General features: G+C 36.4%; 1 protein-coding gene across 1 annotated transcript in view; it reads right to left on the bottom strand.

Moving 5' to 3' along the window:
• Positions 1–327: 327 nt before the first annotated feature.
• Positions 328–18,388, bottom strand: part of LOC129633282 (T-complex protein 1 subunit beta-like) — a 55,794-nt gene continuing 37,733 nt past the window's right edge. Inside the window, exon 2 of the mRNA XM_055555220.1 lies at positions 328–958. Within this exon, the coding sequence (XP_055411195.1) occupies positions 565–958 (394 nt within the window). The 3' untranslated portion in view covers positions 328–564. The remainder of the gene's footprint in view (positions 959–18,388) is intronic.

Here is an 18,388-nt window from a genome sequence, read left to right as displayed (position 1 = left end):
ACAACCTCATTTGCTCTCCCTTAGCTCCTCCCCACAGGACACATACTTCAGGGATTTTCTTGCCCAGCAAACATTTCTATTATACGGTGCACAGGCAGGGTTGCTCAAACACAGCTAGTTTTCTAGATGCCCACTTGATCCACAGCCATCTGTCTCTGCTCTGATAAGAAAAGGGACAGTTCAACAAGTGAAAAACTTATGTATGTCGACCAGGGAAAGGAATAAAATGCTAGACTCCTCCTTGCACTGGTGTCCTTGCCTCTCTCTTTCCTTTTCAGCCTCTCCCAGAACAATATCTTTCTTCTTTTTTTTTTTTAATTGTTCAAATTTTTATTTTGATGCACAGTATGAGGAATGAACTCTTAAATCAACTGAATTTTATAGAAATGAAACAGCAAATAAATTAGACCCATGTTAAAATAGAAGGTCAGTTAAATGTCCAAATTTAAGGACATAACAGCCACAGATAAACTTCAATTCTATATTCTTCTTTCAGGAAGTCAAAGTCTTTCAAACACAACTTTACTATGAACTGGTCCAGAGCTCAACAGCATACGGGAATGCTTAACAGGGGTGGTGATCAGGGACACGCTTCCTTGGTGCTGCCTTGATGATGTTGTCCACTCGCAGAATCACCTCTGCTGCTTCAGCTGCACTTAAAAGAACTTGTCGCTTCACCTGGAAACTTTCTGTTATACCCAGTATCGACATATCTCCAATGGTACCTTCCTTCATATCCAGTCCAGCAGTTGTTTTGCCTTCACTATGGGCAGCTCGGAGCTGTGCCACCAGGTCTGCACTGTCATAGCCCGCATTGTCAGCTATGATGGTTGGCAACATTCTCAGTGCTTTAGCGTAAGACTCCATTGCAACAGCTTCTTTGCCTGGTGTTCTACTGGCAAGCTGTGTCACGGCATGAGCCATCAGCATCTCAGAACAGCCTCCTCCATAAACTGTTCTAGAAGAACAATATCTTTCTAATGGAAAAATATAAACACAAATTGCCTTTCTTGTTCCTATTGGAGAGTGATAGTTGGTTAACTTCTGCAAGACCAATTTGACATACTCTAAGCACTGGGTGAAGATGGTTAGACACAAATGCTTATGAGTTACGTACTATATGAAGTTTCTTAGAGCTATTAATTTTTAGTCTTAGCACAATCATGAAACACCTAGTCATCACTGGTTGAAGCATGTTTGATTATGCTCTAAACATTTAACTGGGTTTCTGAGAGTTTCCTTATATTCCATTTACTTACCTTACATGTTTCCATCCTATGCATTTGCAAACTGGAGAAAGCAATGACATCCCACTCCAGTACTCTTGCCTGGAAAATCCCAGGGACGGAGGAGCCTGGTAGGCTGCAGTCCATGGGGTCGCTAAGACTCGGACATGACTGAGCGACTTGACTTTCACTTTTCACTTTCATGCATTGGAGAAGGAAATGGCAACCCACTCCAGGGTTCTTGCTTGGAGAATCCCAAGGATGGGGGAGCCTGCCGTATATGAGCTGCCGTATATGCAGTCGCACAGAGTCAGACATGATTGAAACGACTTAGCAGCAGCAGCAGCAGCAGCAGCAGCACATAAAATAGAGTAATATGCACTGACGTCAAAATTACACTTTTGATTATTATTTTTCTAAAAATTATTGATTAAGTTTATAATATTTCCCGTGTAACTTCCTTTCCAATATAATTTTCACAGAAGAAGAATTTCCCAAGTAATCATATCCAAAGCATTGTAATCTCAAACTATTTGAAGACAGTTCAATTCAAATCAGTCGCTAAGTCATGTCATACTCTTTGTGACACCATGGACTATAGCACACTAAACATCCCTGTCCATCACCAAATCCTGGAGCTTGCTCAAACTCATGTCCATTGAGTCAGGATGCCATCCATCCATCTCATACTCCGTCATTCCCTTCTCCTGCCTTCAATCTTGGCCAGCATCAGGGTCTTTTCCACTAGTCAGTTATTTGCATCAGTTGGCCAAGTATTGGAGCTTCAACTTCACCATTAGTTCTTCCAATGAATATTCAGGACTGATTTCCTTTAACATTGACTGGCTTGACATCTTTGCAGTCCAAGGGACTCTTCCCTGATGCTTCAGTTCAAAAGCATCAAACTTCAGTGCTCAGCTTTCTTTATACTCCAAGTCTCATATCCACATATGACTATAGGAAAAACCTATATAGGTCTGAATAGATGGATCTTTATCAGCAAATTATTATCTCTGCTTTTTAATATCCTCCCTGGGTTGGTCATAGCTTTTCTTTCAAGGGGCAAGTGTCTTAATTTCATGGTTACAGTCACCGTCTAGAGTGCTTTTGGAGTCCAAAAAAATAAAGTCTGTCACTGTTTCAATTGTTTCCCCATCTATTTGCCATGAAGTAATGGGACCACATGCTATGATCTTAGTTATGGCACCCCACTCCAGTACTGTTGCCTGGAAAATCCCATGGATGGAGGAGCCTGGTAGGCTCCAGTCCATGGGGTCGCTAAGAGTCGGACACGACTGACCGACTTCACTTTGACTTTTCACTTTCATGCATTGGAGGAGGAAATGGCAACCCACTCCAGTGTTCTTGCCTGGAGAATCCCATGGACAGAGGAGCCTGGTGGGCTGCCGTCTATGGGGTCGCATGGAGTTGGACACGACTGAAGGGACTTAGCAGCAGCAGCAGCAGCATCTGCATATCTGAGGTTATTGATATTTCTCCTGAATCTTGATTCCAGCTTGTGCTTCATCTAACCCCAGCATTTCACATGATGTACTCTGCATATTTGGAGAAGGAAATGGCAACCCACTCCAGGACTCTTGCCTGGAAAATTACACGGATGGAGGAGTCTGGTAGGCTACAGTCTATGGGGTCACAAAGAGTCAGATAAGACTGAGTGACTTCGCTTTCTTTCTTTCTTTCTATAGTTCCTTTTGGAGAAGGAAATGGCAACCCACTTCAGTGTTCTTGCCTGGAGAATCCCATGGACAGAAGGACCTGGTGGGCTACAGTCTATGGGGTTGCAAAGAGTTGGACACGACTAAGCAACTAACACACACACACACTGCATATAAGTTAAATAAGCAGAGTGACAATATACAGCCTTGACATACTCCTTTCCCAATTTGGAACCAGTCCGTTGTTTCATGTCTGGATCTAACTGTCGCTTCTTGACCTGCATACAGATTTCTCAGGAGGCAGGTCAGGTGATCTGGCATTCCCATCTCTTGAAGAATTTTCCACAGTTTGTTGTGATCCACACAGTCAAAGACTTTGGCATAGCCTCTGGAACTCTCTTTATTTTTCAATGATCCACTAGATGTTGACAATTTATTCTCTGGTTCCTCAGCCTTTTCTAAATCCACGTTGAACATCTGGAAGTTCAAGGTTCATGTACTGTTGAAGTCTAGCTTGGAGAATTTTGAGCATTACTTTGCTAGCATGTGAGATGAGTGCAACTGTGCAGTAGTTTGAACATTCATTTGCATTTTCCTTCTTCGGGATTGGAATGAAAACTGACCTTTTCCAGTCCTGTGGCCACTGCTGAGTTTTCCAAATTTGCTGGCATATTGAGTGCAGCACTTCACAACATCATCTTTTAGGGTTTGAAATAGCTCAACTGTAATTCCATCACCTTCACTACCTTTGTTCATAGCGATGCTTCCTAAGGCCCACTTTACTTCGCATCGCAGGATCCCTGACTCTAGGAAAATGATTACTCCATTATGGTTATATGGGTCATTAACATCTTTTTTGCATAGTTTTTCTGTGTATTCTTGCCACCTCTTCTTAACATCTTCTGCTTCTGTTAGGTCCATACTATTTCTGTCCTTTATTGAGCCCATCTTTGCATGAAATGTTCCCTTGGTATCTCTAATTTTCTCAAAGAGATCTCTAGTCTTTCCCATTCTATCATTTTCCTCTATTTATTTGCATTGATCACTTAGGAAGGCTTTTTTATCTCTCCATGCTATTGTTTAGAGCTCTGCTTTCAGATAGGTATATCCTTCCCTTTTCTCCTTTACCTTTAGCTTCTCTTCTTTTCTCAGCTATTTGTAAGGCCTCCTCAGACAAACATTTTGCCTCTTACATTTCTTTTCCATGGAGATGGTCTTGATCCCTGCTTCCTGTACAATGTCACAAACTTCTGTCCATAGTTCTTCAGGCACTCTATCTATCAGACCTAATCCCTTGAATCTATTTCTTGCTCCCACTGTATAATCATAAGGGATTTGATTTAGTTCAATCTGAATGGTCTACTGGTTTTCCCTACTTTATCTTTGAAGACAGATATATTCAAAATAGGAGAGAAATAAAATTTTCACAGATAGAATTGTTATGTGTAAAATCATGTGAAATTTGTGTTACAGTTTTATGGAGTATTATCTTTTCAGTAAAAATTTTAAATAAAATGGTATCATAGGAATGCAAAGTATCATAAGAGACGACTGAGAACAATAATATGCCCATAAATTGGACAACATGGAAGATGAATTAATTCCTAAAAGTATACACTGTACCAAGAATGAATCAGGATGAAGTAGAAAATATGAACAGACTGATTACTAGCAAGGAGATTGACTCAGTAATAAAAACATCTCAACAAACAAATATTCAGGACCATATTGTTTCACTGCTGAATCCTATCCAGGTGTTAAAGAATTTATATCAATTCTTCTCAAACTTTTGGAAAAAATAAAAGTAGGGAACTCTTCTAAGCACATTTTGTGAAGTCAGGATTACTGATACCAAAATCAGAGATGCCACAAAAAAGTAAATTATAAGCCAATATCCCTGATAAACATAGATATAAAAATTCTCCCTAATTATTAACAAAGCAAACTCAATATATTAAAACGATTATACAGCATGATTAAGTGGAATTTATTTGAGTGATTCAAAGATGTTTCAACATCGACAAATTAGTCAATATCATATACCACATTAACAAAATATGATCATCTCAATAGATGCAGAAAAAGCTTTTGATAAAGTCAAGCATGCATTTGTGATAAAAACTCTCAGTCACACAGGGGGTATAGAGGGAAACATACCTCAATATTATAAAGACCATATATAGCAAACGTAGCTGACATCACTAACAGTGGAAAGCTGAAAGCGCTTCTTCTACGATTAGGAAGAAGACAAGGATGCTGACTCTCAGCACTTTTATTCAACACAGTAGAGGAGGCCCCAGCTAAGCCATCAGAAAAGAGAAGGAAAATCCATCTAAGTTGGAAAGCGATAAGTAAGACCATCGTTATTTGCAGATGACATGATGCTACTTACAGAAAAAACCCTAGAGTTCATCAGCAAACTTTTAGAATGAATAAATTCAGCACAGTTGCAGGATACAAAATCAATATGCAAAAATCTATTGTCTTTTTATATTAAACAGTGTATTATGAGAAAGAGAAATATATAAAACAGTTCCATTTACAATTGTACCAAAAAGAAATCCCTAAGAATATGTTTAACTGAGGAGGCAAAAGACCTATGCACTGAAAACTGTAAGACTCTACTGAAACTAACTGAAGAAGACACAAGTGGAAAAACACTCCATGTCCATGAGCTGCAGGAATGAACAGTGTTAAAATGTTCACACTATGAAAACCAACCTACAGATTCCATGTAATCCCAATCCCTATTTCGATGGTATTTTTCATAGAAATAAAACAAAAATACTAAAATTTGTATGAATAACAAAAGATTCCAAATAGCCAAAGCAATCTTGAGAAAGAGCAAATCCATAGGCATTGCACTTCCTGGTTTCAAACTATATTACAAACTATACTAATTAAAACAGCATGGCATTGACCAAAAAAGCCACATAGGTCAACGAAACAGAAGAGAGAGCCCAGAATTAAACTGCAGCATATACTGTCAACTAAATCCTGACTAAGAAGCCAATACTATACAATGGTAAAAGGACAGTATCTTGAATATTGAGATCACCGGGAGAAATATCAATAACCTCAGATGTGCAGATGACACCACCCTTATGGCAGAAAGTGAAGAGGAACTAAAGAGCCTCTTGATGAAAGTGCAAGAGGATTGTGAAAAAGTTGGGTTAAAGCTCAACATTCAGAAAACTAAGATCATGGCATCTGGTCCCATCACTTCATGGGAAATAGATGAGGAAACAGTGGAAACAGTGTCAGACTTTATCTTTTTCTGCTCCAAAATCACTGCAGATGGTGACTGCAGCCATGAAATTAAAAGACGCTTACTCCTTGGAAGGAAAGTTATGACCAACTAGATAGCACATTCAAAAACAGGGACATTACTTTGCCAACAAAGATCCGTCTAGTCAAGGCTGTGGTTTTTCCAGTGGTCATGTATGGATGTGAGAGTTGGACTATGAAGAAAGCTGAGCACCGAAGAATTGATGCTTTTGAACTGTGGTGTTGGAGAAGACTCTTGAGAGTCCCTTGGACTGCAAGGAGATCCAACCAGTCCATCCTGAAGGAGATCAGTCCTGGGTGTTCATTGGAAGGACTGTGGTTGAAGTGAAACTCCAATACTTTGGTCACCTGATGCAAAGAGCTGACTCATTTGAAAAGACCCTGACGCTGGGAGGGATTGGGGGCAGGAGGAGAAGGGGACGACAGAGGATGAGATGGTTGGATGGCATCACTGACTCAATGGACATGAGTTTGCTTAGGCTCTGGGAGTTGGTGTTGGACAGGGAGGCCTGGTGTGCTGCAGCTCATGGGGTCGAAAAGAGTTGGACAACACTGAGCGACTGAACTGAACTGAACTGGAAAACCTTCTATACAACAAAGGATCCCATTAAAAAAAATTCAACCTACTGAATAGGAGAAAATAATTGCAAATCATATCTGATGGGGGTTAATATCCAAAATTTACAAATCACTCACAGAATTCAATAACAATAACAACAAGAAAACAACAAACATTCTGGTTAAAAATGGGTAGAAGACCTGAATAGTTATTTTTCCAAAAAAGACGTTCAGATGACCAACAGATATATGAAAAGATGCGCAACATAATCAATCATCAGGAAAATGCAAATTGAAACCACAGACAGATATCACCTCACACTTGTTATAATGACTATTATAAAAAAGAGAAGAAAAATAAGTGTTGGGAGGATGTGAAAAAAAAAGGGATTTTATGCACTGTTGATGGGAGTGTAAATTCATTCAGCCACTCTGAAAAGCTGCATGGAGGTTTACTAAAAATTTTTAAATGTAATTATCTTATGATCCAGCAGTTCCACTTCTGGGTATTTATCTAAAGAAAAGAAAAACACTAATTTGAAAAGATCACATTCCCATGTATATTGCAACATTAACTGCAACAGTCAAGAAACAATCTAAGTGTCTATCAAAGGATGAGTGAATAAAAAACTGTGAACCTCCCAGATATTTCACAAAGTGAAATACGTCAGAGAAAGACAAATACTGTATTATCTCTTTTACAAATGGAATCCCCCCAAAATAAATACAAGCACACAGATGCAGAGAACAGATAGGTGGTTGCAAGAAGCAGGATTGGGGGTAGATGAAAGAAAGGGGTGAACTGTTTTGTTTCTGTTTTTTAGGTTAAACAAACTGAATAATTTTTTAAATGGCTAGAACATAATATATTAAAAGGAAGAACACCATGTATGGGAGACCATATGTCACACAGGAAAAAACACTATCTTTCACATAAATGTAGTCATTTTTTAAATCAGAATTGCAGAAGCTATGGAGCTCCACTTGGTGTTCTACATAGCTTTATCAGGAATTTGAGTCATTTACCGAAGCTATCTGGAGAAGGCAATGGCATCCCACTCCAGTACTCTTGCCTGGAAAATCCCATGGACGGAGGAGCCTGGTAGGCTGCAGTCCATGGGTCGCTGAGGGTCAGACATGACTGAGCGACTTCACTTTCACTTTTTACTTTCATGCACTGGAGAAGGAAATGGTAACCCACTCCAGGGTTCTTGCCTGGAGAATCCCAGGGAAGGGGGAGCCTGGTGGGCGGCCGTCTATGGGGTCGCACAGAGTCGGACACGACTGAAGCGACTTAGCGGCAGCAGCACTGTAGCTATCAATGTGTATTCTCTCTTTCTCTCTCTGAATATTGTAAGATTCTGGCTCTGGTCAATAATCATGCTTCCCAGCTGCTAGTAGTTGAATCAATAGAGTTTGTTCTCTACATGGATTTAAGAAGTGCATCTTGACTTCAATAAATGCTTTGTAGAACCAAGGGTTTTTAGGGCATGACTGTGTTAAATACTGAACAACTTTACAATTGATACTAAATCTTGTTAAGCTTAGAAACTGTTAAGAATGCCATGAATATAGACAACCCATAATTTAAAAGATGCTATTCCTAATGAAAATAACTGTTATTGAGTTTTAAAAAAACTTAATTGAATATTCATTCTGTCATTATGACAGTATAGGTGCTAGTCGTATAAAACAGGGAAATCATATATAATTATATTTAATTTTAGCAACATCATTATTCTTTCTTGGGCTTACTATATGTAGTCAAATATGACAAAAATGTGGGCATTTGGAGAATATGAAAATGATTTTGACTTAGGGACACTTGGTTATTTATGTCCTAACCCTAAGATTTCTTCTGTTATCTTTAGCTAAGAAAGAAAGTGAATACTATGCATGGTTTATCGAAAAAAAATATGATTAATGTATCTTTTAAAGTAATTGATCATTAATAATAATAATAGAAGTAGAGTTCTTAAGAGTCCTAAGTTACACATGAACAATTGTGAATAGTATTTCACACGCATCATTTGATTTGATCTTTATACATTAATATTGATAATAACAACATCTATCTTTGTTCAAGTATTTACTTGTATCTAGACAATTTGTAGAGGAAACTTAATAGTTTCAGGAAAAAAAAGACATTAAAAACCCTGAGGCTTAAATACTGCATTTTATATTGTCACTATACTTTGAGAGCAATGAGCCAAGATTCTTTTTCACTATTAACTGACTCTGCCCAATACACTAGATTTCCTCCTCAAGTTCTTGAACAAATGCAAGGTAATTATCATTAACCATTCAATAAGTGAGGCTCCATGATCAGGAAAATCTCACAGACTTTGAATAATAAACTAAATCAGATCCTGCTGCACCCCCATATAACCCTTCTTCAATTATGAAGATAATGAGTATGTACAATAAAGAATGAAAACTCAAAATCCTTTGTGGCATTAAGAAAGGGATATAAATAGTAATTTCAAAAGACAAATATAGGTACTTTCAAATGTGTAGAATATGAACGCAAGGGAAAATCATATGAAAAAAAGGGCTTTATTCATCCACTTCACAACTTTTTATGAAAGAAAGTTGGTGAACATGGCATCTTGATTAATTTCACCCTTAATTTTTTTCTAATTCATTTTTCTTTTCTCACATTTTTATGAGATGGTCAGAAAACTTCTTTCTTTAACTTAAATTTATTTACATTATAAACATCAACTACTTAAGTTATTTTGAAAGAACTTTGAACAAGCAAACAAAACCCACTTAGTTCCCACTTGTTCTTAATGGTTTATAATATAGTATTGTATAGTATATTGTGTCCCTTTTCTTTCTTTTTCACTTATTATACAAACAATTATACCATTGTTTTCAGATAATAAGATGCATAATACTGTACTCTGCTTTTTCCCCTGTAGTAGGCTAATACAATGTAAATGTTATCACCTAACAATAAAGATAATTGTTTTAATAAAAAAAAACTTTTACATCTTCTGTGACAAAAATGATTTTAAAAAATTGATGTAGTTACACCGCTAAACAGAATTTTTTTCTTTTAGTTTGGGTTCTTGTGAAGAGGAATAAACATGCAGCCCTTAGCACATTTTAGAATGTACTCTAATACCCTGCATTTAATACGGTGTATCTCTCTGTCCCCACAAATGTTTTGTATAATCCCCTAAGAATGTACAATAAACTGCATTCAGCCTGTTGTCAAGAGCCTGAAACCAGGATGTCAGAGACATGTAGCTATTAAGATATAAAACTTGTAATCTCAGTAATGTTTTACTTTGAATGTCATTTTATGAGGATTTTCCAATACCTTTTCCCAAGTTCATTGAGGCTCACAGGGGCAGTGTGAAACAAGGAGTTATAGGCCAAAAATTTGGGTCAAGTTCAAGCTTACTGCAGAGAAGGCAATGGCACCCAACCCCAGTACTCTTGCCTGGAAAATCCCATGGGGCAGAGGAGCCTGGTAGGCTGCAGTCCATGGGGTTGCTGAGGGTCGGACACGACTGAGCGAGTTCACTTTCACTTTTCACTTTCATGCATTGGAGAAGGAAATGGCAACCCACTCCAGTGTTCTTGCCTGGAGAATCCCAGGGAAGGGGGAGCCTGGTGGGCTGCCGTCTATGGGGTCACACAGAGTCGGACACGACTGAAGTGACTTCGCAGCAGCAGCAGCAAGCTTACTGACTGAATTCATCAAAACTTTATAAGGTACACGGACCTTGTTTTTATCCCCATTTCTTCACATAGAACTTGGCGTGGATTAAGTACTAAATAAATATCTTTTGAACAAATAAAGACATGAGCTGAAACAAACTGTTAATGTTCCCTGAGTCACAGATTCTTCAGTTGAAAAATGGAAATAATAATATCTGAACTGTGATGCCAATAGGAAACTTACATGCGTGTTTGGTTGGTTTGTGTGTATATGTACATGAAAATGTTCTGAAGTTTGTGCTAGCTATAAAGTACATGTGCATGTAAAGAATTATTATTTTTTTAATACTGGAATCCTTTTTGAAGGCACTAAGTGAGGAAAATGAGCACTTTATGATTCTCACTCACTATGATAAACATCAAAAAAAGCTTGTAAATCCAAAGTGAGGTTTATAAATACAAAAAGTGAGAATACCCCTATGCTTCCCACTTGTGATAAATTGTCCTGACCCAAATACTCACATCTGTTCCCTGAGAGGCAAGTTAAATACCACTTAATGCTGTCAATAGGATGTTCAAGAAGAAAACAATGTCTTAATGTGTCAGAGACGTTCTCACACACTGCACTGCCATTAAATATGCACATCAATCAAAGCCTCATTAAAGGAAGTAGTGGGTTTAACATTTAGATTATCCGTAAATCTTAGAGCACTCACTGTGATTGGTAGGAGCACGTCAAAGATGAGTCAGTGGGAGCCGTCCATCTGTGGAGCAGGCAATTCACGAGGTGCGCTGTTGGTGGAGAATTTAGAAACAATAATAAAACTCGACTAAAGTTGGTCTGCTTTTTATTAAAACCACGCCTCAAGTCAGTGATAAAATTGTCCTTCCAGAAAATATCTGTTGTTTTAAGTACTAAACAATTGCTATGGTTACTACTCAGTTTTAATAATATATATGTAAGCTTCAAATTAGCACACTTTTATTACTTATCCTTTGGTAAACATTGTATTCTACATGGAATTTAATTTAACTCTCAGTTATACAGCTGGGCTTCATACATGCATTTGTTTCAATGACAAGTTTTTAAAGATGTGGAATCATTTAAGCTCTCTTCAAGCACAGTTCATGGTTCCATTTAAACAGCAGAGTAGAAATAAACAAAATAGTCTAGTGATTGTAAAAGAAGGAACAAAACTTGATAACCTATACTTTTATTTGTGGTAGGTACTAGAAGCTGTTGGAATTACTCCTAAAGAAACAAAGATGTACAGCAATATGACACTTTCTGGAATTTGCTGTAAAATACATACCTTGTTTCAACAGTCTGTTCTTTATACAACAATCTGTGGGTCAGGAATCATCAGTAGCATAGCTAGCGTGAATGACACACCAAGTAGGATTTTTATAACTCTATGGCAAAATTTTTCCTTATATTTTAGATTATTAAAATTGTATAAATCGGTTGCATCGTGAAATAAATTTTTTGAAATTAAAATTAATGAGAAGTGTTTCTCAATCATTACTATAAGTAGTCATAGTGTTACTAGTTATATTGCCTATAACAATAAATATTTTAAGAAGATTCATTTTGATAAAGTCATTGATATATCAACAGATTAATACTTTCAAATACAAAATGTAAATGTATTAAAAATCATTACAACCTTAAATATATGATATTTTCATAACCTTTATGAGACACAGTAATAAACTAAGAAATACTAACTCACTCTAATAGTCCTTTCTGTAATATATAATAATTCCACATTTATATTCCTTAATTTGTTTTATTGATATTATACATCCATGAAGTTCAGTAAATAAACCTTTGCTCTCTTTGTTCTTTCTGGACATCACTCTTACGACTCTCATTCCATAATTATTAGTTGGTAATGACCTACTCAGTGTATCATTTGCTACTGATGATTCCTGACCCACAAATTGCTGTATAAAGAAAAGACTGTTGAAACGAGGTATGTCTATTTTCAAACAATATGGAACTAATGGATTGTTTTTAATAACAGACAAATTCACTTCTCAATTGAATACCAAAGGGAAAAAAAAATTAATGTTGGTGGTTCAGATGGTAGAGAATCTGCCTGCAAAGCAGGAGACCTGGGTTCGATCCCTGGGTCAGGAAGATCCCCTGGAGAAGGGAATGGCAACCCACTGCAGTGTTCTTGCCTGGAAAATTCCATGGACAGAGGAGCCTGGTGGGCTACAGTCCATGGGTTGTAAAAAGTTGGACACTGAGTGATTTTTAAATTACAAGAAAATAAAAGGGACTAACAACACCTACCACTGGCAAATATACAGAATACCTAGTGGTAGGAGTCTAAACGGGTACAATATTTTGCAAAAGAACTTAGCCATAGGCATACCCTGTGACCCAGAAGTTTCTTGTAAGAGTGACCTTTGTTGTTGACTAAGATGTTGGCTCAGTCACTAAGTTGTGTCTGACTCTTTGTGATCCCACGGACTGGGGCATGCCAGGTTCCTCTCTCCTCGACTCTCTCCCAGAGTATGCTCAAATTCACGTCCATCAGGGTGATCTAGCAGCTTCATTTATGATGTTTAAAAACTGTAAACTACCCAGTTTCTTATCAACTGTAGAATAAATGAATTATCTGTGACATATTAATAGAATTAAATATTCTAGAGCAATGAAAATGAAAAATCTGCTAAATGCAATAAGATGCATTCTCACAAAATTCACTAACATACTTTATATAAAGCATATATAAAAAAGAACTACAAAATTTATATTAAGTTCAAAACTGGACAAAACTTTTATGGAAAAAAAATTCTTTATAGAGCATCAGAAATCAGGGGAGTAACTAATTTGGGAAGAAGTATTAAAACTGGGAGATATCTCAAGGAGGAATTTTGGTGTGCTAGTAATATTTAATTTGTTAAAGTTTTCTATATGCATGTTCTACTTCCATAAAAAGTGTTTATAATACATGATAATACATAGCACTTAGTGTAATTTCAAGAACATAGCAAGTCTAAACAAGAATTTTACTTGTATAGCAGAGCCACAGAGAAGATGTCTCTAACCTATAATAGCACTAAACATAAATTGATCTTATAGCAACCTTTGTCTTAAGGCACTGGTATAGACATTTATATTTTACAAAAAATGTTTTAGATGTAAAGGTCATTATTAGGCAATTTAGATAAAATTGGATTTTGAGATTGAGGGAAAAAGATCTATTACTTTTGTTTCTTATATGAAGATTTGATATCTCATTCACAACTTAAATCATTATCTCACAAGGAATTACTAGACTGCCTAGTGGAATTAACAGTTAAAGAGATATAAAGAATATGTATGTTACATTATTCTTAGCATTTCATTTATGAGTTTTCACAGATGTCTTGAAGTGTACATTAGGGAAAATCACTTTGCCAGACATATAATTAATACTTTTCAAATCAAGAACCTATTGAAAGTTATATCATATCTGAACTATTTTGAGCTTTTCTAATTAGGTATATGCTATTATTTGTTTTGACCAATTTTATTTTTTTCCAAGAAAACTCAAACCTAAATTTTCTGGGTAAAAATCCTTGAATTTTCTTCAAGGACAGAGGATAAGGGAATAGTAACAATGTATTATAATGGCAAGAAGTATATATGTGTGCTTTTCTTTTTGATTTCCTAGATTATGCATATTGATTAATACTTATAATAATTAATACATAATGTTTTATAAGTCAATTTCATTATTATTATAACTATGTGTGAAATTTCATCAAATATGAAATTATTATAAGTTACTGGTAAGTTAAGAATAAAAGCCCCATACCAATGTTGTTCAAATTATTTAAATATTATCAAGATTTATAAATGGGGAAAAGAATTAGTAAACCAAAAGGATGAAATTTTAAAGTGCTTGACAGACAACTAAATCAAGGTTAATAAACTGTGTCCTTTTATCAAACAAGAAATGTTTCAAGACAATGTCTATATGATACCATTAATTCTTAAATCACTAGAAAATTACAATTCCATATGCAAAAAAATTCAGTTTCTTATAATGTGAGATAATTGTCATAAATTATGTACATAGAAATTATGCAAGGTTTTAGTGTACTGACATCACTGAAAAATCTGGAAAAAATATGATTTAAATATTTTGCTTTGACACGAAGTTAGAATATCATAGCTTGGGTCACAGAAAGACACTTAAAAAATAATTTTTTTCCAACTACTACATAGCAAAACTATCATTGGGTAGAAAGTTAATTTTCTTCCATATTATGTAACTTATCACAGATAATTTACTTTCATTCCCATGAATCATGCAGATAGAAAGAAACATTTATATATACCACTGCTCCACTTGTAGGTTTCTATTAAAAAATAATATCCTAAAATGCAATAAGTGGTTTAAAAATCTTGGGTCTGCTATAATTTTCAATACTGTTATCTCCATGAATTAGATTTCAATCTCTTAAAAAACTATAATACGTATCAATCTAGCAGTTACCTGTCCTGATGAAATTTTGGTACTTGATCCCTTTCTTCAGTTCAGTTCAGTTCAGTTCAGTCGCTCAGTCGTGTCCGACTCTGCAACCCCATGAATCACAGCACGCCAGGCCTCCCTGTCCATCACCAACTCCCGGAGTTCACCCAGACTCACGTCCATTGAGTCACTGATGCCATCCAGCCATCTCATCCTCTGTCATCCCCTTCTCCTCCTGCCCCCAATCTCTGCCAGCATCAGAGTCTTTTCCAGTGAGTCAACTCTTCACATGAGGTGGCCAAAGTACTGGAGTTTAAGCTTTACCATCATTCCTTCCAAAGAAATCCCAGGGCTGATCTCCTTCAGAATGGACTGGTTGAATCTCCTTGCAGTCCAAGGGACTCTCAAGAGTCTTTTCCAACACCACAGCTCAAAAGCATCAATTCTTCAGCGCTCAGCTTTCTTCACAGTCCAACTGTCACATCCATACATGACCACAGGAAAAACCATAGCCTTGACTAGACAGACCTTTGTTGGCAAAGTAATGTCTCTGCTTGCTCAGTCATGTCTGACTCTTTGCGACCCTGTGGACTATATAGCTATACAGCTCGCCAAGCTCATCTGTCCCTGGAATTTTCCAGGCAAGATACTGGAGTGCGTGGCCATTTCCTTCTCTATTTAATTAATCATTAAAAATGATTAATATATTTAATTAACACATTTTGAAGCTTGTTTTTAAAAACAATTTTCAAATTAAAAAATTAGAATGTGATCATTTCAAGTATTTCTCATAAAGTTCTATATGAAAATATATGCTTGGGACACAAAAAATTTGACTGGATTACCAACATTAAAACTGGGGCATCATTCACAAAGAATTCCCATTGGAAGCTTAATGAATAATTATTTTTCTGTTTTTATTAATCTGCTTTCTTAATTTTTTTAATCTGTTCTAAATATAGACACAATCAGTTTCCCCTTGCCTGAAATTCTTTACTATTGTGAAATGAAGGTATGACTTTTTATCCTGAAATTTACTGGTAGGAAAGTAAAAGACCATAATGTTGCAGATGAAATATATGGACCAGATACCCTCATACGATTCAAGAAAAAGTGTGAAAAGTTGGCTCTGCTTGCTGTGGTATTAAATGAATGAGACATGTATATTTTCTTTTTTAAAATGTTTTTGATGATATTTGTTTAATTTGTGGACTTTCCAGGGACTTAGTTGTAAAGAATCACCTTCCAATGCAGGAGATGCAGATGACTTGGGTTCAGTCCCTGGGTTGCGAAGATCCCCTGGAGAAGGAAATGGCAACCCACTTTAGTATTCTTGCCTGGAGAATCCCATGGACAGAGAAACTTGGCAGGCTACATACAGTCCATGGGGTCGCGAAGAGTCAGACAGGACTTAGCAACTGAGCACAGCACAGCAGCACATTTGTTCCACTTTTTAGGTTCAAGTCGAGGACTTCAATGAATTAAATATTTTAAAGATTTTATCTAGATAGATATGAATTTTTAAAAATGTAGCCACAATATATTATCCAATTTAAAAATTACTATTTCCTTAATACTATCACAAAATATACAGATTAAACCATAATTTGACTTAATATGGACACAAATAAGATCAATATTTCCCAGGTCTCTTCTGTTTATTGTGAATAATTCATATTTATTTAATTATATTCTTTCCATAATACCTCTTTTTTGATTTGCAATTTTTTTATTGAAAAAAAATGAATTTTTTGGTTGAATTTCACAAAGTTTGGATTTTTCTGACTGCAGTGTCATTTATTGAACATATTTTTTCATAATTTATATCTCCTGAAAACTGACAGGTAAATCTTGAGGCTTGATTTTACTTCAGGTGAGAGACTTCATACATGGTAAGGTGTAATTTTTTTCATTCAACATCAGCTAAGAGTTTGGAAAATTTATTGTTGGCAATTAAGACTACATTGTCCTTATTCCCAGAGTGTTGTTACTCTGAGTGGTGATGAGGTTTCTTCTCGATGAGAATCAATGTAAAACATCCTGTGGCAGAAAATATGAGGATGATACAAAGCATTAGCTCTCTGGGGTTCCTGTTTGGATTAGATTTATAAGGTAACGGTATACCTCTATATTTCATTGGGGACACATAAGCAGAGTCATTAATTCTAATGAGTCCTGCTGAATACTTAGCAGTGCTAAGCTACTTTCTATGTAATCTTCTACCTATATTCTGGAGAAAAAGTTTATCTTGTCCTGTAGTGAGCTTTTGGGAATTAAAGACAAAGTTTTGTCAACTTAGCAGAAAGTAGTGCTGAGCATTTGTGCTTTAATTCTCCAAATATTAGATGTAGCTCAGTGGTAAAGAATCTGCCTGTCAATGCAGGAGATAACGGGTTTGATCCCCGGGTCGGGACGATCCCATGAAGAAGGAAATGGCGACCCACTCTAGTATTTTTGCCTAGGAAAACCCACGACAGAGGAGCCTAGCAAGCTACAGTCCATGAGTTTGCAAACGAGTCGGGCACAGTTCAGCAGCTAAACAACAAACACCTCTGGGCCAGGCACTGTTTTAGAAAATGAAGGTATAAATATTAGTGAAAACAGATAACATTTTCTCTTTTTATAGCACCATGATGATATGAGGAATAAAGATAATAACTAAATAATCCTCCTAGTTAATATACAATTACTAATTGAAAGTGCTCTGAATGGAAAGAACATTATTTAACATCATTAAAACAAAGGAACCAAATTTCGAGATGTAGCAAGAAATGATGAAGGCAGTCCAGAACCAGGCACATTTGGGAGGTGATTAGTATCCACCGGTATGTTCATGGATTTCTCCTGGCAAAAATACTGGAGTGAGCTGCCATTTCCTCATGTGATAGAGGCAAAAGGAGAACAGGCTGGCAGAGGGTGAGATGGTTAAATACCATCACCAACTCAATAGACATGAATTTGAGCAAAGTCTGGGAGATAGTGGAGGACAGAGGAGCCTGGTGTGCTGCAGTGCACGGGGTCGCAGAGTCGGTCACAACTTGGCGAATGAGTAACAAGTAACCATCAGGATAATTTGTGCAACATAAAAAAATATTTCTCAGTTTCAATTCCAGATATTCATTAAGGAAGGAAACTTGATTCCTGAAAACATTTCTGAAAATCTTTGAGATATCCTCCTCACACTTTTTAAAACTAGACATTGAATACAAGGATTATCCCTAAAAGGAAGAGAGAGATGAGAGATATAATTTCTAACTCACAACTGCCTGTAAAACACAGGCCTTCTCATCCCTCTTGTTTGCCCATATGGTCCACATGGAACATATTGGGTAAGCAAAGAACTATATTTGGTCACAAAGAGTTCTGACTTCTGGTTAGGTCCAAACATAATTTTAACTGATGTTTGCAATTCAAACTAAATAGTGTAGTGATTATATTAACTACATCAATATTAGGCTAACTAAGTTGCTTTGTCTAGAAATAGAGAAATTTC

This window comes from Bubalus kerabau, chromosome 1 (assembly GCF_029407905.1).
Source record: "Bubalus kerabau isolate K-KA32 ecotype Philippines breed swamp buffalo chromosome 1, PCC_UOA_SB_1v2, whole genome shotgun sequence".
Taxonomy (NCBI): domain Eukaryota; kingdom Metazoa; phylum Chordata; class Mammalia; order Artiodactyla; family Bovidae; genus Bubalus; species Bubalus kerabau.
This window is presented reverse-complemented; position numbering and strand designations above follow the sequence as displayed.